Genomic DNA, 20,066 nt, shown 5'->3' with positions numbered 1-20,066 from the left:
AATGCAGGTGGCTCAGAGAAGCTACTGCGTGTGTGTTTGAACCTGCCCTATTTCCTGCGCTACATCAATCGGTTTCAGGATGCAGTGTCGGCCAATTCTTTCTTCATCATGCCGGCCACAGTAGCAGATGCCACTGCTGTTCGTAATGGGTAAGGTGCTCCAGCGTGTGTGCTTTTTTTTCTAATGCTGCTCTCAAAAAGAGAAACTGGTTAGTCTTTTTTTTTTCTTGGCATGCCAACTTTCTTTAATTATCAGATTATAGAAGCAAGGGATTCAAAGAGATGCTTTGGTTAACCTCCTCTCCTTCATGTTCTAGTTTTCATTCACTGGTGATTGATGTAACCATGGCATTGGATACTCTGTCTCTGCCTGTGTTGGAACCCCTCAATCCTTCTCGTCTGCAGGATGTGACAGTTCTCAGCCTAAGTTGTCTGTATGCAGGTGAGAGGTTACGATGTCTGATTTCATTTTTTCAGTTAAGCACAAGTATACTTTCAGGAAATCATGAGATCCTCCTGAGTGCTCTGCTGTCTCCCTGCTACTTGGGCCTTTGCCCCTGAGGGTCATCTAATGTCTCGTCTAGGTGAAATGAGGTGTGCATAGGAATCTTGTAAGTTATCCTATTGTACCACTGCTGGTGGTGTGTTATGTGCATATTTACTTTCATAGTATGCACAGATAGTAAATGTTTACTAGGAAAAGCAAAACGCTAAGTGCCGTTTGGATATTGAGATAAGTAATATGTAATCTGTGCCCTCAAGGATCCTACATTGAGAACAGTTAGGGCCGCGTGGAATCCTATAAAATAGGAGATGATAGGGACACCTGGGTGGCTCAGCGGTTGAGCGTCTGCCTTTAGCTCGGAACATGATCCTGGAGACCAGGGATCAAGTCCCACATCGGGCTCCTTGCATGGAGCCTGCTTCCCCTCTGCCTGTGTCTCTGCCTCTCTCTCTCTGTGTCTCTCTCATGAATAAATAAATAAAAATCTTTAAAAAAAAATAAGAGATGATAAAAGCAATCAGAAGGGTAGAGTAGTTGGGTGCACAAAGAAGGGAGAGATGGATGGAGTCTTGCTGTGGGAGCAGGTTTGAGGAAGCCTTCACGGAACAGGTGCTGTTTATAAGTACATGAGATGTTATCCTTCGTGCTCCCACAAAGTCCCCTTTCTTCCTGCTGCTCATGCTGCCTTGAAAGTGGGGACTGACAGGTGCTGTTTACTCTCTCTTAAGTTATGATGACCGTGACTTTTTAATCCAATTCACTGATCCTTGGTTTTAAATACTATAGTCCTGGTATGTTTTGGAAGGTATAACAATTTCCGATGTTTACTTGGTTCTCTGAATGAGGATTTGTATAGCCTTAGTAACCTGACCTTGGGAACACCAAGAAATTGCCGAGGTTTGTCATCTCCCTGCATTGTTTCACTAACTTTATTTTGAACATCTGGATGCAAATAAGGATCTAAAGAGGAAGGTGCTTTCAATTGGGTAAAGCAGGAGTAATGAAGGAGTTCTTTTGATGTACCTCTAGGGCAGGTAGGATTGCAACTTGGCTATCCTGAGGCAGAGGCAGAAGCAGGACTCAGAGTATACTAGAGTTTGGGGGAACATAGTAAGTGTGTGTGTGGGGGGGTGGTGAAGGGAGAAGATGTGTGTTTAGTGGGTATCCTGCAACCAGAGAGAAAGGAAACAATCACAGGGGTCTCAGAAATGCAGTCTAAGTCATTTGGACCATGTCCTATGACAGGAGAAACCACTGCAGATTCTGACCTATATCAAAGCAGCAACTTGCAGGATATTTTGGTGTGGGGAGATTTGGAGGCAGGAGAATTCTCTGTTAGGAGAATTTTTTGTAGTCGTTCAGGCGAGACATGATAAGAACGTGAGCTAGGGTAGTAGTGGTAGGAAGAGAAAGCTAAAGGTATATGTGAAATGTGTTCTCCCCCAGCTCACTTCTGGTGCTTATTTCCTCATCCTCTGCTCTTGATCTTTGCAGTTTTAAGTTGGGGTTATTTCAATTTTCAGGGAATTTCTTTGAGCATCATGTGGCCCTCAGTGTACTTAGTATTGGTTAAAGAGTCCTTAACATTTTTAGTTGGATTGAAGATCCCAGATTTGGCTTGTTGAAATTTGATGGCCTGGGATTTGATGTAAAGACAGGGATTTGGCCTTGGTATCTTTGAGGAACACCGAATGTGAAATGTATTTCCCCATGGTCTTGAAAAAATGGAAAGACATCTTGTGATGTTTTAAAGTTAATAGGTTTTATTTTATTTTATTTTATTTTATTTTTTAAAAAAATCTTTAAATTTATTCATGAGAGACAGAGGTAGAGACATACGCAGAGGGAGAAGCAGCAGGCTCCCTGCGGGGAGCCTGATGCGGGACTTGATCCTGGGACCCCAGGATCACGCCCTGAGCCAAAGGCAGATGCTCAACCACTGAGCCACCCTGGTGTCCCAATAGGTTTTATTTTTAAAGCAGTTTTAGGTTTATAGAGAAGTCGAGCAGGTCATACAGAATTTCCATCTACCTTCTCTCCCCAGTACCCCGTTTCCCTATTCAGATTTTTTTCATTTTTAAGATTTTACTTATTTATTCATGAGAGAGAGAGAGAGAAAGGCAGAGACATAGGTAGAGGGAGAAGCAGGCTCCCCACAGGGAGTCTACTGTGGGACTTGATCCAGGACCACGGGATCATGACCTGAGCCAAATGCAGGCACTCAACCACTGAGCTACTCAGGCGCCTCTTTTATTCATATGTTGTATTAACATGGTGCATTTGTTAAAATTGACGAACTCAGTATTTGATACATTATTATTATTTGTGAAGTCCATTGCTTAATCAGGATTTTCTTTGTGTTAGACAGTTCTGTGGGTTTTGACAAATGTATAGCATCCTGTGTTAATCGTCACTATTGACACAGAATAGTTTTACCACTCCTGTGCTCCACCTCGTAATCCTTCTTTCCTACTTTCACCTCCTGGGAACCACTGATCTTTTTACTGTTTTTGGAGTTTTAATTTTTCCAGAATGCCTTAAAGTTGGAATCAATTATATAGTATGTTGCCTTTTCAGGCTGGCTTCTTCCTTGTGGAGTGTGCATTTAAGTTTCTTCTCTGATTTTTTGTGACTTGATTGCTTACTTTTTTAAATTGCTGAATAATAGTCCTTGTATGGGTGTGCCATAGTTTGTGGTACATCCACCTATTGAAGGCATCTCAATTGCTTCCAATTGTGGCAGTTATGAATAAAGCTACAGTAAGTATTTGTGAGCAGGTTTTTATGATTACTGGACCTGATGGTAATATTGTCTAGTCTTGCTCTTGTGGATATTACTCTCAGTTGTCAAATCATGGAATGGCTTCAGGGTGGGTTATGTTTTCTATTTCTATTTTGGTGGACTCCTGGGACTGTGCCATGATTGGAATCTGTGCATCTTTCTTTTATTCCCCCCTAGGTGTGAGTGTGGCAACTTGCATGGCCATCCTGCATGTGGGTAGTGCCCAGCAAGTACGGACAGGGTCCACGAGCTCCAAAGAAGAAGACTACGAGAGTGATGCAGCTACAATTGTCCAGAAATGTGTAAGCCGTGCCTCCTTGTTCTGGAGGCCCTCCATCATTCAGTGAGGAGATAGTGCCAGGTCCACTCTTCCAGGTCGAGAAAAGGACATGGAGTACTCTCCATACCCATCCCCTTGGGTGGCAGGTCTTGTGAAAGATGAGTCACTCAGTCTGCATGTATACTTGAAGGCTTGCTGTGTGTGTGTCAGTGCACTTTTAGCAAGACCTGCAGTGCATGAGATAGTCTCAGAGAGTGATGAGTGTGTAAGACAAGTCCATGTGATACACCACGATCTGATGTGGGCCTGAGTGTGTTGCTTTAGATTGTGTGGAGTGGACATCTTTGAGAAGGTGACCCTTGAGCTGTGAAGGTCAAGGAAAGTGTGATGGAATCATATCTTTAGAAAGTGCTTTGAGGATATTTAATTCTCTGAGCAAAATTAATTTGGGTGGGATTAACATTTGTAATGAAGTACTCAGCTTGCTCAGATTTTTGTGTTTGTTGTTGGACAGCTTGAAATCTATGACATGATTGGACAAGCAATCAGCAATTCCCGTCGGGCTGGTGGAGAGGTGAGAAGTAGGTCTCTCTGTTCCATCCCTGTCTCATAGTTCTAAGATCCATGTGTTTATACATTACTTTCATGCTTTTTCAACAGCATTATCAGAACTTCCAATTGCTGGGTGCCTGGTGTTTGTTAAACAGCCTGTTCCTCATATTGAACCTCAGTCCTACTGCCTTGGCTGATAAGGGGAAAGAGAAAGACCCTCTGGCTGCACTCCGAGTTAGAGACATCCTTTCTCGTACAAAAGAGGGAGTGGGCTCTCCTAAACTGGGACCTGGGAAAGGGTATGTGTCTCCTTGATTCATGTTTTGTTTTGTGTCCCTGCCATTTTATACTGATGGGGAGCTAGGGTGGTAACCCCTCTCATCTTCACATCAGTAGAACAATTTATCTCCATACCTGATTGAATTTAACTAAAGTGATGATCATAGTCTCCTATCTCTATATCATAGCCTTGTGATTTTGGACAAATTGTTCATTCTTTCCAAGCTTGTTTGCTTACCTCTAAGAGGGGGAACGTGTCTGTGTAATGTACATTCTAGGGTTTTTATGAGGTTCAAAAAAAAAAGGGTACTTTTGTAAGATGGGCTGGTATGAGTTAACAGTTCATTACTCACTTGCATGTTAAACCAATAAAGAGGATTCAGTCAGGTCCTCTGGGCTTGCTTCCTAAAACATTTGCTACCATTTTGACAAAGTCTGGACAATGAGCCCTGCTTGCTTGGAGAGGAGTTAGAGATAGGACTTCCATGTGGATCAAGGTTTTATTTTCTAAGTCTAGGGATTTCTGGATTTTATGTATTCATTCAGTTCCTACCATGTACTGGGCTCTTTCCAGGCATTGAAGATGTGAAAGTATTCAATGTCTGTGCTTCTGTGGAACTTATTTCTAACTGGAGCAACAGTAAACAAATTAATAGGTTCATGATAGATTTTCATGAGTGTTGTGAAGAAAAATAAGCTAGAACAAGGGGCTAGAGAGTCATAGAGGCTGTTATTTTAATTAGGATGGTGAGGAATGGGCTTTAAGGACAAGATGGAGAGAATACATGTGAGGTGACGGAGTGAGCCATGCAAATTTTGGGGGTAGAATTGTTTAGGTTTGGAGGTGGGGGTATGATTGGTATTTTTAGGAATCAGTAAGGTCAGTGTGGCTAAAGTGGAGCCCTCCAGGAGGGAGAGTGGTAGAAAGTTAGGTTATAGAGGTGTAGCTAGGGGCCAAATCTCCCAGGGCAAAGTGTAATCTGTAAGTGATAGAGGGTTTTCCCAAGGAGAGTGATCTAATCTGTTAATTATTAGTGACCTGAGAACCTAGCTGCTGTGAAGAGAATAGATTGCAGTGTATAAGGTGGGAAGGAGGGAGAGTAGTTGGGAAGATGATGCATTATTCCAAACAAGAGATGAAGGCACTTGGAATAGGGTATTGGTGGGAAAGGCAGAGAGAAGAGGTCAAAGCAGCATGTGTTTGAAAGGTACAGCTGACAGGATTTGCTGATGGCTTGCATATTAAGTGTGAACAATATGACATCAGAATTTTTTGGCATGAACAACTGGGTTGTATAATTTATGGAGGCCGGAGACAACTGGCTTAGGAGTAGCTTGGGTGGCCGGAACGGGAAGAAATGTAGAATTCTGTCTTTGCCATGGTGAGTTGAGGTGATTGTCAGACCTCTCTATGTGAGATGTTGAGTAGGCAGTTGGTATGGGCGTCTGGAGTTCAAGGAGGAAGTCAAATTCTGGACCTCATTCAACAGATTATTCATTGAGTATCTTCTCTGTCCCAGGCTCTCTGTCAGTTCTGGAATGCTGTGATACATAAGAAAAGGACACATTTCTGAGAGAAGTGAAGAGATAGGTCAAATTGTATGTAGAGAGTATTAAAGTAAGGGTATTTGGCCTGGTCGGAGAACTCAAGGCAGACTTCCTTGAGGAGGAACACTTAGCTGAAATTTGAAATAGACATTGGTAGATAGTAGAAACCAGGCAAAGAAGGGAGGTAAGAGAGAACAGTAGTTTGTGATTCTTGTGAGCTTCTGTCTTCACTCTTAGCACTCTAGCAGGAAATGGGAGGATGCCCAAAGGTCTATCCTTGGAAATAGTTATGTTTTAAAAATGGCTCTTGTTTCTTGACATTTCAAAAGAATATCTGTACCTTGTGTAAGTTACAAACCATAAGAAAGGGGGAAAAAAGTCATCCCAAATTCTACCACCAAATTGGTAAACATTCTTCCAGATATTTTTCAGTGCACGTATATAAGATGTGTATCTTTACAGAACACGATTGCCTTTAGAATATACTGTAGACAATTTTTCAGTGGCGCTGTTTTCAGATTCACTGTGTTTGTAATAGGCTGGTGGTATTCACTGTATAAACATGCTGTGGTTAACTAATTACCCTATTAAAACAGTTATGGCTATATTAAATTTTTTGTTTTGATAAATCTTCTAAAATGTAAATCTTTGTGAACTTGTTTAATTATCCACTGGGGGTAAATTCCCGGAAGTGTGAATGTTAGGACAAAAGTCACGCCTATTTTATGTAAAAATTTGCAATGTTTTACTAGCCTGTCTTTTTTTTTTTAAAGATTTTATTTATTCATGAGAGACACAGAGAGAGAGGCAGAGACACAGGCAGAGGGGGAAGCAGGCTTCTGGCCGGAGCCCGATGCGGACCTTGATCCCGGATTCCAGGATCATGACTGGAGCCAAAGGCAGATGCTCAACCACTGAGCCACCTAGGCGCCCCTACTAGCCTGTTCTGATTGAACTTTCACTAGCTCTGTGTGCGAATGTGCCCATTTCCTCAGGTGCTCTTTGACAGTGGCTATCATTAATCTTCCTGTTTTTTAATATTAAAGGAGAAAGATGGCTATTATATCACTCCTACTTGTATTTTTTTTGTTAGGATGACTATAACTGCCTGTGTCCTTTGCCCTAGTTTTCTCTGGTATTTGTCCTTTTTTCATTTTCTCGTGAACATGAGCTCTCTGTATATTAGGTATGCTAATCCTTTGTCATGTGGTCATTTGGACAGAAAGAAAAAAGTTTTACACATTAAATGTGAGTAAAACTTTGCTTTCATCCTCTTTGGTTTGTGACCAGACATAGAAGTGATTTTTACCTTTTTTCTTCTCAAAAAATGCCTTTTTTAAAAAACTTAATTGATGAGGGATTTATTATAAAAGGCTGTAACTCTGAAACAGCCAGATGGAAGAGATGCTTAGAGCAAGGTGTGGGGAAAGAGCGCAGAGCATCCCTGACCTCCCTTGTGCTCTGCTCTCCCCACATCTCCCTGTATCCACTGGCCCAGAAACTATCTCAAAAGAAAGACCTTCAAAAAGTTCAACCAGCCTTTGAATGTCAGCATCTTCAATTCACCCAGTAGTTTTGAACTGATAGTTTAAATTCCAAAATGCTATGTATTTGGAAGACTTTCTTCTTTTAAGATTTTATTTATTTATTCACGAGAGACACAGAGAGAGGCTGACACATAGACAGAGGGAGAAACAGGCTTCCCGCACAGAGCCTGATGGGGGACTCGATCCCAGCACCCCGAGATCATGACCTGAGCCAAAGGCAGACACTCAACCGCTGAGCAACCCAGGTGACTTCCAGACACCCTGGAAGACTTTCTTGTAGTTCTGTAGTTCTTAACCTGAAGCCTGTAGATCCTTAGGCGGGCTACAGATGAGCTTCAGGGAGACTGAGCTTTTGAAATTATATGCATATATTGTGTGTGTAGTTTTTTTCCATTTGGGGAAAGGTCCACAGATTCTCAAAGGAGTCTAGGCCCCAAATGGCGAGATCCCTGTTTTTGAGGTTGTAATTTGTTGTGTTTTCCTTTTTCTTTATATAGGCACCAGGGATTTGGGGTACTCTCAGTAATACTGGCAAACCATGCTGTCAAGCTGTTAACCTCTCTCTTTCAAGACCTTCAAGTGGAAGCTCTGCACAAGGTGAGGGATTGTTGTCAGGGGATGAGCCTACTGACTGCTGGCTTCACTTCTAGGTAGGCTACCTTGAGCCATCTGATCCTGTCGTTACCTCCTGCTCTGCTAGAACATTAATTCTCTTTTGCTATGGTTACCTTCAGGCCTGGGAGACAGATGGTCCCCCTGCAGTCCTGAACATTATGGCCCAGAGCACCTCCATCCAGAGGATCCAACGGCTGATTGACTCAGTCCCACTGACGAACCTGCTGTTGACATTACTCTCAACCTCCTACAGAAAGGTAGGTGGCATAACGCCACTGATAATTTGGAACATCTTATATAATCCTTTCAAAATGAATAAGATTGTATACTGTGACCTTTATAAACTCAAAATTTGTGGTAAAGGTTTTGAAAACGAGTGGAATTCTTGAATGAGTCTACACTTTGTTATTGTCAGCGTTGTGATACATATAGCTGCTAGGTGCTTTGTGACAGGTGTCATGCTGATTCAGAAACTTAGAGGCTACTCTGGAAAGACTCCTGTTTCAATTCTTGTCCGTAGCTTTGGGTTTGGAGTGCATTGGGATAAAGGGATCTGAGCTCGGAAAGGAGACACTCTTAGGAGGATTTCTTGGATTTAGAGGAAAGGAAAAGACACAGAGAAAATGTCTCATATGGTGAGTGAGGTGAAGCAGGGTGGCATCTTGTCTGTCACTGTCAGTTATGGAAGCTGCTATTTTCCTAGGCCTGTGTCCTGCAACGTCAGAGGAAGGGCTCCATGAGCAGTGATGCCAGCGCCTCGACTGACTCAAACACTTACTATGAGGATGATTTCAGCAGCACGGAGGAAGACAGCAGCCAAGGTAGAGGCCTCTTTTCGGTGTCCCGGGAGGCAGGCAGCAGAGAGCAACAGGAGCTCCCTTGAGTGGATTCTGTTAGTGTCCTGTTGCTGTCTTCACCTGCCTAGCATGGATCCTGATTTTCTGGGTCCTCAAAGGGGCATATTGTTGAAGAGTAAGTTGAGCTGTTGAAGACTGAGTGATAGAAACTTCTCCCAGTGATACCCAGGTTGCTTTTCAGCCCTTCCCCTCCAAGATCAGGATCCATCTTCAGTTCCTGCTGCTGTTTGTGTTGACCCAGCTGGTGAACTTTGAACTTTGTTCTGAGCTTCCCAGTGAAACTCCAGAGCTTGTGTGTGAGGGGTTTGCTCCAGCTATTGTCATAGATGTGTGGCTTGGGGAGGCATAGGGAGAGGAACTCCAGACTCCGTGGCAGTGACCAACAGGGCAAAAGAAACATTTCCTCCTTTCTTGGTTGGGAGAGAGATGGAGTAAGACAAATCGCTCAGGTTCTTTATGATCAGGTTTTTTCTTTTATAATCAGGTGGGAGCCATGTATAGTATTGTGAAAGGTGCATCTGTTAATTTGGGCTTTACAATTGATAGATAAAAATTTATTTTTCAAAATGTTTGACTTCTTGCCAGTAAAGTGAGGTTGTTCCTGTTTCTTCATTGGCTCTTTTATAAAAAAAATACCAGTTTTATTGATGTATAGTTTACATTCAGTGAAATGCTCCTGTTTTGTGTGTACATTTAGATGAGCATTGACAAATTTGTGCAACATGTAACTATCACCTGAAATCAAGATAGCCCTTTGTTCCTTTTTTTTCTTTTTCCTTGTGTTTCTTTTGATGTAGACACTTCCATAAAACAGATGTACTAAAACTTTTTTTTAAAATGTGTTATTTTTATTACTTATCTCTTTCTTCAGATGATGACAGTGAGCCTATTTTGGGGCAGTGGTTTGAGGAGACCATCTCTCCCAGTAAAGAGAAAGTGGCACCTCCGCCTCCTCCCCCGCCGCCTCCGCTGGAGAGTTCTCCTCGAGTTAAAAGCCCCAGTAAACAGGCTTCCGGTGAAAAGGGCAACATTTTGGCTAGTCGCAAAGATCCTGAGTTGGTAAGAGCGGATTTTTGAGGTTAAGGGAAAGGAGAGATGGGGAGTTGTGAAAAGTAGATTGTTTGAACTAAAACATTTTGTAGGTTGGGTCAACTGTAATATTTAAAGATATTTTTGGGGTGTCTGGGTGGCTCAGTCGGTTGAGCCTCTGCCTTTGGCTCAGGTCATGATCCAGGGTCCTGGAATTGCACCCTTCATTGGGCTCCCTGCTCAGTGGGGAGTCTGTTTCTCCCTCTCTCCCACCACTCCCCCTGCCCCGCATTCGTATTCTATCTTGCTTACTCTGTGGATGTGTGCGCGCACTCTCTCTCTCAAGTAAATTAAAAAAAAAAAAATCTTTAAATATATTTTTACTTAAGACTTAAGTGTACTGATTGTGTTTGATTAAATAACTTGTACTCTTGGTATTGTTTCTCTGATTGAGGGTTAGTAACATAGCCTTTGGAGTTAGAAGTGAGTTTGAATCCTGCTTTTACTGGCCATTTTACTTACCATTTACTGGCTCTAAACAAACTTTGGACAAGAATCTAAACTTCTCCAAGACTCAGTGTTGTCTTTTGTCATATGGGAATGATTGTACCTGCTTTGAGGGGTGTTGTGAAGAATTAAGGAGCCCGTAGTAATAGGTGTGGTACATCTTAAGTGCTTGCTAATTATTTATTCAAACAGTATTTCTAGATGATGTATTATCAGCACTGTTCTAAAGCTGTATCAGGAAACAAATCAGATACAGACCTTACTTTCATACAGTACAGCTTATTCTAGTCAAGATTGTGGGCATAAAACATTTACACCATAATTCAGTATCATTTTGAGAAAGAAGGAAGGAGCTGGGAATTCCAGCTCCTGTGTGTATAATGATCAGACTTCAGAATTCCTTATTTCAATAGTGTCCTTGAGCTGAACAAATGCAGGACCTTAGGGGAATGACAGAAAAAAGTCTGTCTAGAAGCCTCAGTTTTCACAGTGTTTTCTGAAGTCTTTTGTGTTCAACAGGTGCCATTTCATGTAACTGGTAGAATTATGGTGGGAAAGACTGTTGTAATTAAACTTCATTCCACTGTAGGTGATTTAAAATCTGACACTAATTCATTGAGTTTGTTGCATCAGATCAGATCTGTAGGCTTTTTTTTTTTTTTTTTTTTTAGATTTTATTTATTTAATCATGAGAGAGACAGAGACACAGAGGGAGAAGCAGGCTCCCTGCAGGGAGCCTGATGTGGGTCTCAATCTCAGGACCCCAGGAGCCAAAGGCAGTCTCAACCATTGAGCCACCCAGGTGTCCTATTTGGACATGTTTTATTTTTATTTGTATTCAAGATTTGGAAGTGCTTTGGGCTTATGACCCTGACGTAAGATTCTTGCTGTTCTTTTTAGTTCTTAGGTCTGGCTTCCAACATTTTGAACTTCATCACTTCTTCCATGCTGAACTCACGGAACAATTTTATCCGAAACTACCTGAGTGTGTCTCTTTCAGAACACCATATGGCCACCCTGGCCAGCATCATTAAGGAGGTGGACAAAGATGGACTCAAGGGTCAGTAGACAGGATCAGGGCTTGGTTGATGTTTTCTTCAGTGGAGTTTGGCTTTTGGCAGGGCAGTATGATGATGTATCAAGAGGCTGCTTGAGTAATCAGCGTCCTTATTTGCCTTTAAGGTTCATCAGATGAAGAATTTGCTGCTGCTCTCTATCACTTCAACCACTCTCTGGTAACTTCTGACCTTCAGTCACCCAACCTGCAGGTTTGTGTGCACTGTGACCTTTGGCCATGCGCTGTGTCTGCTTCCAGTAGGCTGTAGTATTCAGTTGGGAAGAAACACAGTTTGTTGTAGAGACCCCCTAACTGGAAAGAGTTTGAGACATTATGCTAATGTGTCTCACTGCCCCATTCGGATTATTTCAAAAAAGAGAAAATGTGTCCTTTATCCCCAAGTCATTCAGTAAGCTTAAAGTGAAAGGAAAACTACAAAGATAGCTCCTAATGACAGTCCTAGTAGACAGTCCTAGTCCTAGTGGACAAAATAGACAAGAGGGCAGGAAAATATAAATGGCCAATAAATGTAGAAAATGCTTAACTTCATTAGTAATCTAAGAAATACACGTTGGACATGTGTTCTTTTTGAAGAGTCAAATTACAGAAGGTAGATGCTCTCAGATACATGCCTGCTTGCAAACTCACCACCAAAATAAAGTGTAGGATCTTGATTGTGACCTTCTAAATCTTAGGGTTTTTCCTCTCTATTAGTTTCATATATATGTTTATTTTTACATTTATACTCCTTAAATTTTACAATTATTTGATTGTTTTCAGCTTTATGGTAACTGATACCATGCTCTGTATGATCTTGTTAGGCTTTCTTATTTCACTTAATATTATTTGGCACTATATTGCCAAGATTCGTCTATACTATTGCTAACTCTGTAGTTCTTGTTTTGACTACTACATGCTGTGCCATTGTGTTTGTGACTATGCCAATTATTCATCTCCCCTCTGCTCCCACTGATGGATCTTTTGATTGTGTCAGGGTTTGTTACTACTCCAAATATTACTGTGATCTTGTTTGTGTTCCCTGAGATAACAAGGGGTTCTCTTGGGCAGGTAACTGGGAGTAGAATTGACAAGTTACAGAGTAGGTGACTGTAAGCAAGTAATACTGGACTGCTCTCTAAAGTAGCAGCACAGTGGGGCACCTGGCTGGCTCAGTCAATAGAGTATTCCACTCTTGATCTTGGGGTTGTGAGTTTGAGCCCCATGTTGGGTATAGAGATTACTTTAAAAGAAAATAAAAGCTGCACCAAGTTTTATCATCACCAGCAATGTGTCAGGTTTATGGATTCACTTTCTCTCCCAACATTTGACAGTGTGGTGTTTGTTTTTTTTTTCTAAGCCCGATGTGGTGATTGAGCTTATGACCATGAGATCAAGACCTGAGCTGAGATTAAGAGTCGCACACTTAAGCGACTGAACCACCCAGGTGCCCCGACAGTGTTGTATTTTGATAATTTTTTAAACATGGTCAGAGTTTGTCAGTCTTTTAGTGTGCATAAAGATCCTTGGGGAATTTGTTTAATAAATGCAGATTCCTATTTGCAGCTATCCCTCACCTCCCCAGAAGAAGTAAATTTGGTAGATCTCTCCAATATTTTGTCCTAAGATTGTTTTGAAAAGTTTTGTTACTCTTGAGATTATTTCAGTGGATTTCTCAGAATCAGGAGACAATTTAAGGGTTTGCTCTTGCCCCCAAAGAGATAGGATCTAGGAAGCTATTTTAAAAGGTTAAACTTAATTCTTACCATCCCATAGTCTTTGAGAAATTCTTGAAAATTTATTTCATTGTTTAAAAAGATAATTATAAAACCTATTTATACATACCTACTGTTAGATGAAAAAAATTCTTTTGGGGATGCCTGGGTGGTGCAGTCAGTTGAGCATCTATCTGAGTCTCAGTTTTGGCTCAGATTGTGATCCACATTCAGGGTGGAGTCTGCTTGAGATACCGTCTCCCTCTCCCTCCCCATTGCATGTGCTGTCTCTATCTCTAAAATAAATCAATGGGAAAGGGAATATAACTTGAGTGGTAAAGTTGTTGACCTCAGATGAAGAGAAGAAAATGCTTCAGTTAGTATATGGCTTGCAGTACCTTCCTGTATAGGGCCAGGATATCCTGCCAAAGTTATCAGCTCCTTGCTGAAATCTAAGTTTACTTAGAGAAGTTTCAAAGTTCATAGACTTGGCCTTTTCCTGCTTAAATTTGTCCAAATAATGGGGAAGAAATATTTTCCTGTAGAGAATAGAAGTTCATAGGATTCCTGTAATGATGTGCCTTCTTAGCATTAAAAAAAATAATTCTAGACCTTGTGTGGACATGTAGCTTGGCTGCCCATATCACTGACTTTATGCAGAGCAAATTATCAAACTTAGTCTTCATTTTATTTCCAAACATGGGACTTTAAATTCTTCCCCCAAATTTCATTGCTATGATGAAAAAAAGTGAAGGATATTTAGTGTAATTATTTGCTATTGATGATTGTTTCTTTGGAATCCTGTACAATGTTCTTTTTTTTAAGAGTGTGTGTTTGTGTGCACACACGTGCGCATGCATGTGTGCACACAAGGTGGGGGGTGGGCAGACAATGGGAAAGGTAGAGAGTGTTAAGTAAGCTTCAGACCAACGTGGAACCCAACATGTGGCTCAGTCTCGTGACCCTGAGATCATGACCTGAGCTTAAACCAAGAGTCCTACACTTAACTTGACTGATTCACCCAGCTGCTCCATGTACGAAGTTATTTACTCAAGGTGTCTAACTTGCAAGATGCACATAGTGTCCTTTAAGGGAAGTTAATGGAATGGAGTCCGGTCTATGAAAGTAAACAAATATAAATTACATCATAAAAGTTGTCTTCATTTGTCAGGGTAATAAAAAGCTTGTTCTGAGTTAGTAAGACCAGTAGGCTTTCCCTACTTAATAGAAGAAACCTATTTAAGATGACTTACAAACATCTTGGGAAGTGGACTTTCTGCTGAAAGGCCATGTGCTTGGTTGGCATGACCTCTGTTTTCTTTCAAATTTGTTTAATAACACAGTCTACTAAGATGATTTGTGTCTTCTGAAGCCAAATGAGAAAGCAGGCTTTGGTTTTCTGTTGGCATTCTGCTCTATTGGCCATTGGTGATTAACTCAAACTCTAGCCCCAGTTGGTGGATCTGAAAGTTCTAGCCCTTTAATCATGTGGTTGGTTCCCCTGACGACCATCCCCCATCCTGAAGCTGTCTAGGGGCCTCATTATCATAAATACAGGTATTATTGAAGAGCTTATTATGCTTATTATGAATGCCATACACGTTCTCACTCCTGTCAGGAAATGACCAGAGCTTTAAGACCTCTGTTCCAGGAATGGGACAAAGACCAAATATGTATTTCTTCTTTTATCGTATCACAGGGAGTTAGTATTTAATGGGTATAGAATTTGAATTGGGAAAATTAAAAAAAAAGTGCTGGAGATGGTTAGTAATGTTTGCACAGTGTTTATGTACTTAATGCCACAGAACTTTCCACTTAAAAATGATTAAAGTGATAAATTTTATGTTACATTATTTTATCACAAAAAAAGTAAAATCTATCTGGCACATAGTAATAGTGTCTACTAAACGTTAGCTGCTATCTGTATTTGTTATCATTTAGTATTAACATTATTATATTCGTCTTACATTTATTACTATTACATGTAGAATTACAATAACTTAATATTACACAGTGATCTCGGTTCACTCATTCGTTCACTGAGCATTCATTGAGCACCTACTATGTGCCAGGTAACATTGTAGGCACTGAAGAAATCCAGATGGCTTGAATTAGTATGGGATCATGAGAAAAGGGAGATACAGTATTGATAAAGGACCCATGGTAGAGATCACAGTAAATTATTTGAATGGGATAAAGGACATGGATAGGAAGAAGTCTAAGATCTTGCCTGGCTTTTCAACCCAAATGAGACCAGAAGCGGGCTGTTGTCTTTCATAGAAAGGGAACATCAGCAAGGAGAGTTGGTTTGGTGATAGAAGGTGCCGTATTGAGTGTGCAGGGAGCTCACTCTCCTAGGTTTGAGTCAGCTTGGGTTCTGTTTACTCATGGATCACTTATTTACTGCACGTTTGCTCAGAATGATCCTCTGGGTTCTTGAGCTATGTGAGGTACATTGTGCTATTTTCTCTTTGTTATGAAAAACAAGCAGTGTTTGCTTACCCAAAACAACTTTCTTATAGTCACTTGTGGTCGGCCAGCCTGGAAACCACTGTGTGGTAGAGCTTGAGTGCGAGGCTTTCGTTTCATGAAGGAGTAAGCTAAAGGCAGTGAATGGTGGCATAACCCATGTGATTGCATGGCTTCGGTCTAATGAGAACAGCAATTTGTGTATATGGGAATTTTTTTTTTAAGATTTTATTTATTTTTCATAAGAGACACAGGCAGAGGGAGAAACAGGCTCCATGCAGGGAGCCGGACATGGGACTGGATCCCAGGCCTCCAGGATCACACCCCGGGCTGAAGGCGGCGCTAAACCTCTGAGCCACCTGGGCTGCCCAGGAATTTTTTTTTTTTAAGATTTCATTTATTTATTCATGACAGACACACACACAAGAGAGAGGCAGAGACACAGGCAGAGGGAGAAGCAGGCTCCATGCAGGGAGCCTGACGTGGGACTCCATCCTAGGTCTCCAGGATCACACCCCATGCTGAAGGTGGTGCTAAACCGCTGGGCCACCAGGGCTGCCCTGTATACTGGAATTAATATATAAGAGTCTTATATAGTAAAGTTTTATCAGTGTTTTTAGTTAAAATAAGGAGTTCCCACTACTGCTGTTAAAAAATTATTTATTTTTAAAGGATTTTATTTATTCATGAGAGACACAGAGAGACAGAGACACAGGCAGAGGGAGAAGCAGGCTCCCTGCAGGAAGTCTGGTGCAGGACTGGATCCCCAGTCTGGGGATCACTTCCTGGCAAAGGCAGAAGTTCAACTGCTGAGCCACCCAGGCGTCCCAAAAAAAATAATTTTAAAGAGGATGACATTTTGAGGCACCAGTGGGATGAAAACATCTAGAAAGTAGTTGGAAATATGAGTCTGAAATTCAGGACTTAAAAAATTATAATTGAAAACGAAGCTTTGAGAATTGTCCACTAAGAGGTGGTTGTTTCAAGTAATGAGAACAGTAAGATGAGTGGGGGATGGCCCTAGTGGGGAGGGCAGAGGCAGAGAGCCCAGTAGTGATTAAAGGCACGGGTCGGCACAGGGTGCCTGGAGGGCTGGTAGGAACACTTCAGGCCAGGCCTTTGTGGGTGTGCTGTGACTCAGTTTTACTTAGGAAGCCAGTTCCTCTTACTCAGGGATAATGAAGGTTGGAGTGGATTAGGAGAAAACCAGGTTCTGAGGAATGTTCACTCATTTCTTAGGGCTCTGAGGCCTGAAACAACAGATACAAAACAAAAAACCCTCTTTTAAAAAAATAATGACCTGGATAACATTATAACATTATATCCTTTCACCAAATTCATGATTTCCATTTTTCCATGTTTCTGGATCCTATCTGTATAGTTGCAGTTTTACAACTAAAATCAGAACATTGATGCCTCTCTTTTTTTCTACTTTTTCAAAGTTTACTATTTCAGATACCGTTTACCTTGGTCTTTATAGTTGCTACCATTATGACTGCATGTTCCTTGATTTGAATACTTAGATGTTTTTCCTAAATTTTTTTTTGTTATTACAGTAGTGTTACAGTATTTTATAGCTCAGACATGTTAATTTTTTTGAATCGTTTCCTTGAGTCAGGAATTGAGAAAAGTCTTTAAGACTGTGAGGAGCATAAATGATTAAGAATGCAGATTTTAGAGATAAACCTGGCTTTGAATACTTGGGAATTTTGTGGCTTAGGTCATGTTCTTAAACCATTCTGAGCTCTGTTTCCTTCATCAGTAAAATGGAGCACATACCCACCTAACACTCTGACTCTGAGCATTTAGTGTGACAGTAGGTGTGCAGTGCTTAGCCTGTGATAACTGCCCAGTACGTGTCAACTACTCTTCATATCTGCAACATTTTGAATAATTATTTCCAAGTAGTGGGGTCCTCTGGAATGTTTTGTAAGAATATAATTTAATTTGACAGATTTAGGAATTTATCCTACATCCCGAGGTAACTGTGATTTGTGTCTTCTGAAGCCAAGTGAGAAAGCAGGCCTTTGTCTGGTTTTCCATTGGCATCCTGCTTAGTTTGTGTGTATGTTTGAAAAGATAAGTTGCAGCTTAGATAACTGAGCTGCAAGTCAAGCTCATTTGAAAGACACGCTACAACTGGAGGCAAAGATGACCCTAATTCGGGGTGCCTTGACATCTAATAGGCAGACTTTCTCTGCTAATACTGTTGTAGAATACAAGTGGCAGGACCTCCCCACCTTGAGTGTTACTTGTAGTAGTATATGACTAGTTGTGAAAGAAAAACTGTCAGCCCATTTGGAAAATTATCCAGATTCTGCTTTCTCAGTGCATTTCTCCTTTTCCAGGACCCCACTTCTGACACTAACTATAGTTGTGAAAGGGGTTAGATTAGTACTTTTCCCTTTACAGTTTTCTTGTTTGCTGAGCAAAATGACCTTTCTCCAAACCACATCTAAATCTGAATTTCTGCTCACTCTTTAAAATACTCTTCTTGCATTAAAGAGTAATATTTAGGGCTTCTGGGTAACCTTTGGCCTCATTCTCTTTTTTCTAACGGTCTCTTGTATGTCTTTCCTGGCAGAACACACTGTTGCAGCAGCTGGGAGTAGCTCCTTTCTCTGAGGGCCCTTGGCCCTTGTACATTCACCCTCAAAGCCTCTCTGTGCTTTCACGCCTTTTGCTCATCTGGCAACATAAAGCCGGCACTCAGGGTGATCCCGATGTCCCTGAATGCCTGAAAGTTTGGGACAGGTAAGAGAACTCCAGGAGAAGCCCTGCAGAGAAGGATATGTACTTTTTAAAATTTGTTTGACCTCTTTGTAGTTAGCCTTGGGGATCTGAGGCAGTGTCTGATAATAGGGTGTACAGTGGTGAGGGTGGAGGAGTAGGTTTCTGATGGTGTTGGGGGAAAATGCGCTGCTCAAGAAGCAGAAGTACCTAAACTATGGTCTGGAAACAAAATCACCCCTTAGCACATGGGGGATATGGTTGCAATTATGAGACAGAACCTGAATCCTGAACGTAACCAATTTTATCCTGACCTGATTTTTTGAAAGACAGGGAACGGGGAAGCCAACTCTGTGTTTGGTTATTTTGCTTTCAACATGAAAACCACTCAGTGACTTGCAGTCTCTTTTGGACAACTTTTAAAGAATTTTTTTACTTGGGGGAAGCTCAGATTAATCATCTAAATCCTCTTTAGATGGACCTATATTTGCCATTTTTGTTTACATGGTTAGGAGTCTTCAAAGCAGTTTGTTTTCCTAAAAGGCTTTGCTTTTCTCTTCCCCATTCTATGATCAAATACCTCTAATGCTGGATTTGAGAAATCATAAACCTCCTTGAATGCCAAAGACCCACTGTATTTTTCCTGGTGGATTCTTGCAAAAAGGCCAGGAGGTGGGGGAAGGGGGAGAGCATGGGGGATGGAGTGAGGGAAACCCTTATTAAAATACAAATCTCTTCCCTAATAGCCAAAGGCAATGGAAACGTTGGCTACATTCATTCCTTTTTTGCATAAAAGCTCTTCTGACAAGTTTTCTGAATAGTATAATTTCTTTTTTATTGCTTTTTTAGTACATTGAGTTATTTTTGACTTATCACACAGTGATAATAATCTATAGTGTAAACTAAAAATAAGCTGTAGAGTCAAATTATAGTGAAAAGTAATTGAACTGTTTCTAGTGTATAAAACTGTCCAGGTCTGTCAACTAAAAAAAAGAAAAAAAAGAAAAGAAAAAAAAAGCCACCCTTTGGGGACTTACAGTTCTTTTCATGTTCAGAAATGGCAGAATGGGTGTTCACACTACTGCTAGCGTCAATGGAATATTTTTGGCTGAATTTACCTTTTTTGTAGCCACGATTGAGTTAATAATCTTCTCTTAACATGTAGATTTTGTCTTCCTTGATTTGTTATCTTAATGCATGGTTTTAAAAACTGAACTCTTCCAGCACTTGACATTACAGCTTTTGGGGGATATTCTGAGGAATTTGACCAAACATGTTCATTTCCTCTGCGACAGATTTTTGTCGACAATGAAGCAGAATGCCCTGCAAGGGGTGGTGCCCAATGAGACGGAAGATTTGAATGTAGAACACCTACAGCTGCTCCTCCTCATTTTCCACAACTTCACTGAGAAGGGCCGGCGGGCCATACTGACCCTTTTTGTGCAGATCATCCAGGAATTGAGTGCCAACGTGGATGCGCAGGCGCGCTCCGTGCCTCTCATCCTGGCTCGCCTCCTTTTGATCTTTGATTATTTGCTTCATCAGTACTCCAAAGCACCTGTGTATCTGTTCGAGCAGGTACAAATGAATACATTGTT

At 41.2% G+C, this 20,066-nt stretch overlaps 1 protein-coding gene across 4 annotated transcripts in view; it reads left to right on the top strand.

The window, feature by feature from the left end:
* UBR4 (ubiquitin protein ligase E3 component n-recognin 4) overlaps window positions 1-20,066 on the top strand; it is a 131,746-nt gene that overhangs the window by 11,851 nt on the left and 99,829 nt on the right. For all 4 annotated transcript variants that reach the window (XM_055332842.1, XM_055332844.1, XM_055332843.1 and 1 more), the window contains exons 7-19: window positions 8-149; window positions 317-441; window positions 3,464-3,588; window positions 4,081-4,140; window positions 4,227-4,417; window positions 7,990-8,089; window positions 8,227-8,364; window positions 8,811-8,928; window positions 9,836-10,023; window positions 11,401-11,560; window positions 11,683-11,768; window positions 18,323-18,492; window positions 19,764-20,046. In XM_055332842.1, coding sequence (XP_055188817.1) covers window positions 8-149; window positions 317-441; window positions 3,464-3,588; window positions 4,081-4,140; window positions 4,227-4,417; window positions 7,990-8,089; window positions 8,227-8,364; window positions 8,811-8,928; window positions 9,836-10,023; window positions 11,401-11,560; window positions 11,683-11,768; window positions 18,323-18,492; window positions 19,764-20,046 — 1,886 coding nt within the window. The remainder of the gene's footprint in view (window positions 1-7; window positions 150-316; window positions 442-3,463; window positions 3,589-4,080; window positions 4,141-4,226; window positions 4,418-7,989; window positions 8,090-8,226; window positions 8,365-8,810; window positions 8,929-9,835; window positions 10,024-11,400; window positions 11,561-11,682; window positions 11,769-18,322; window positions 18,493-19,763; window positions 20,047-20,066) is intronic.

The sequence above is a fragment of the Nyctereutes procyonoides genome, unplaced genomic scaffold (assembly GCF_905146905.1).
Source record: "Nyctereutes procyonoides isolate TBG_1078 unplaced genomic scaffold, NYPRO_anot_genome, whole genome shotgun sequence".
NCBI lineage: Eukaryota > Metazoa > Chordata > Mammalia > Carnivora > Canidae > Nyctereutes > Nyctereutes procyonoides.
Note: the sequence above shows the minus strand (reverse complement) of the source record. Positions and strands in the feature narration are given on the sequence as shown.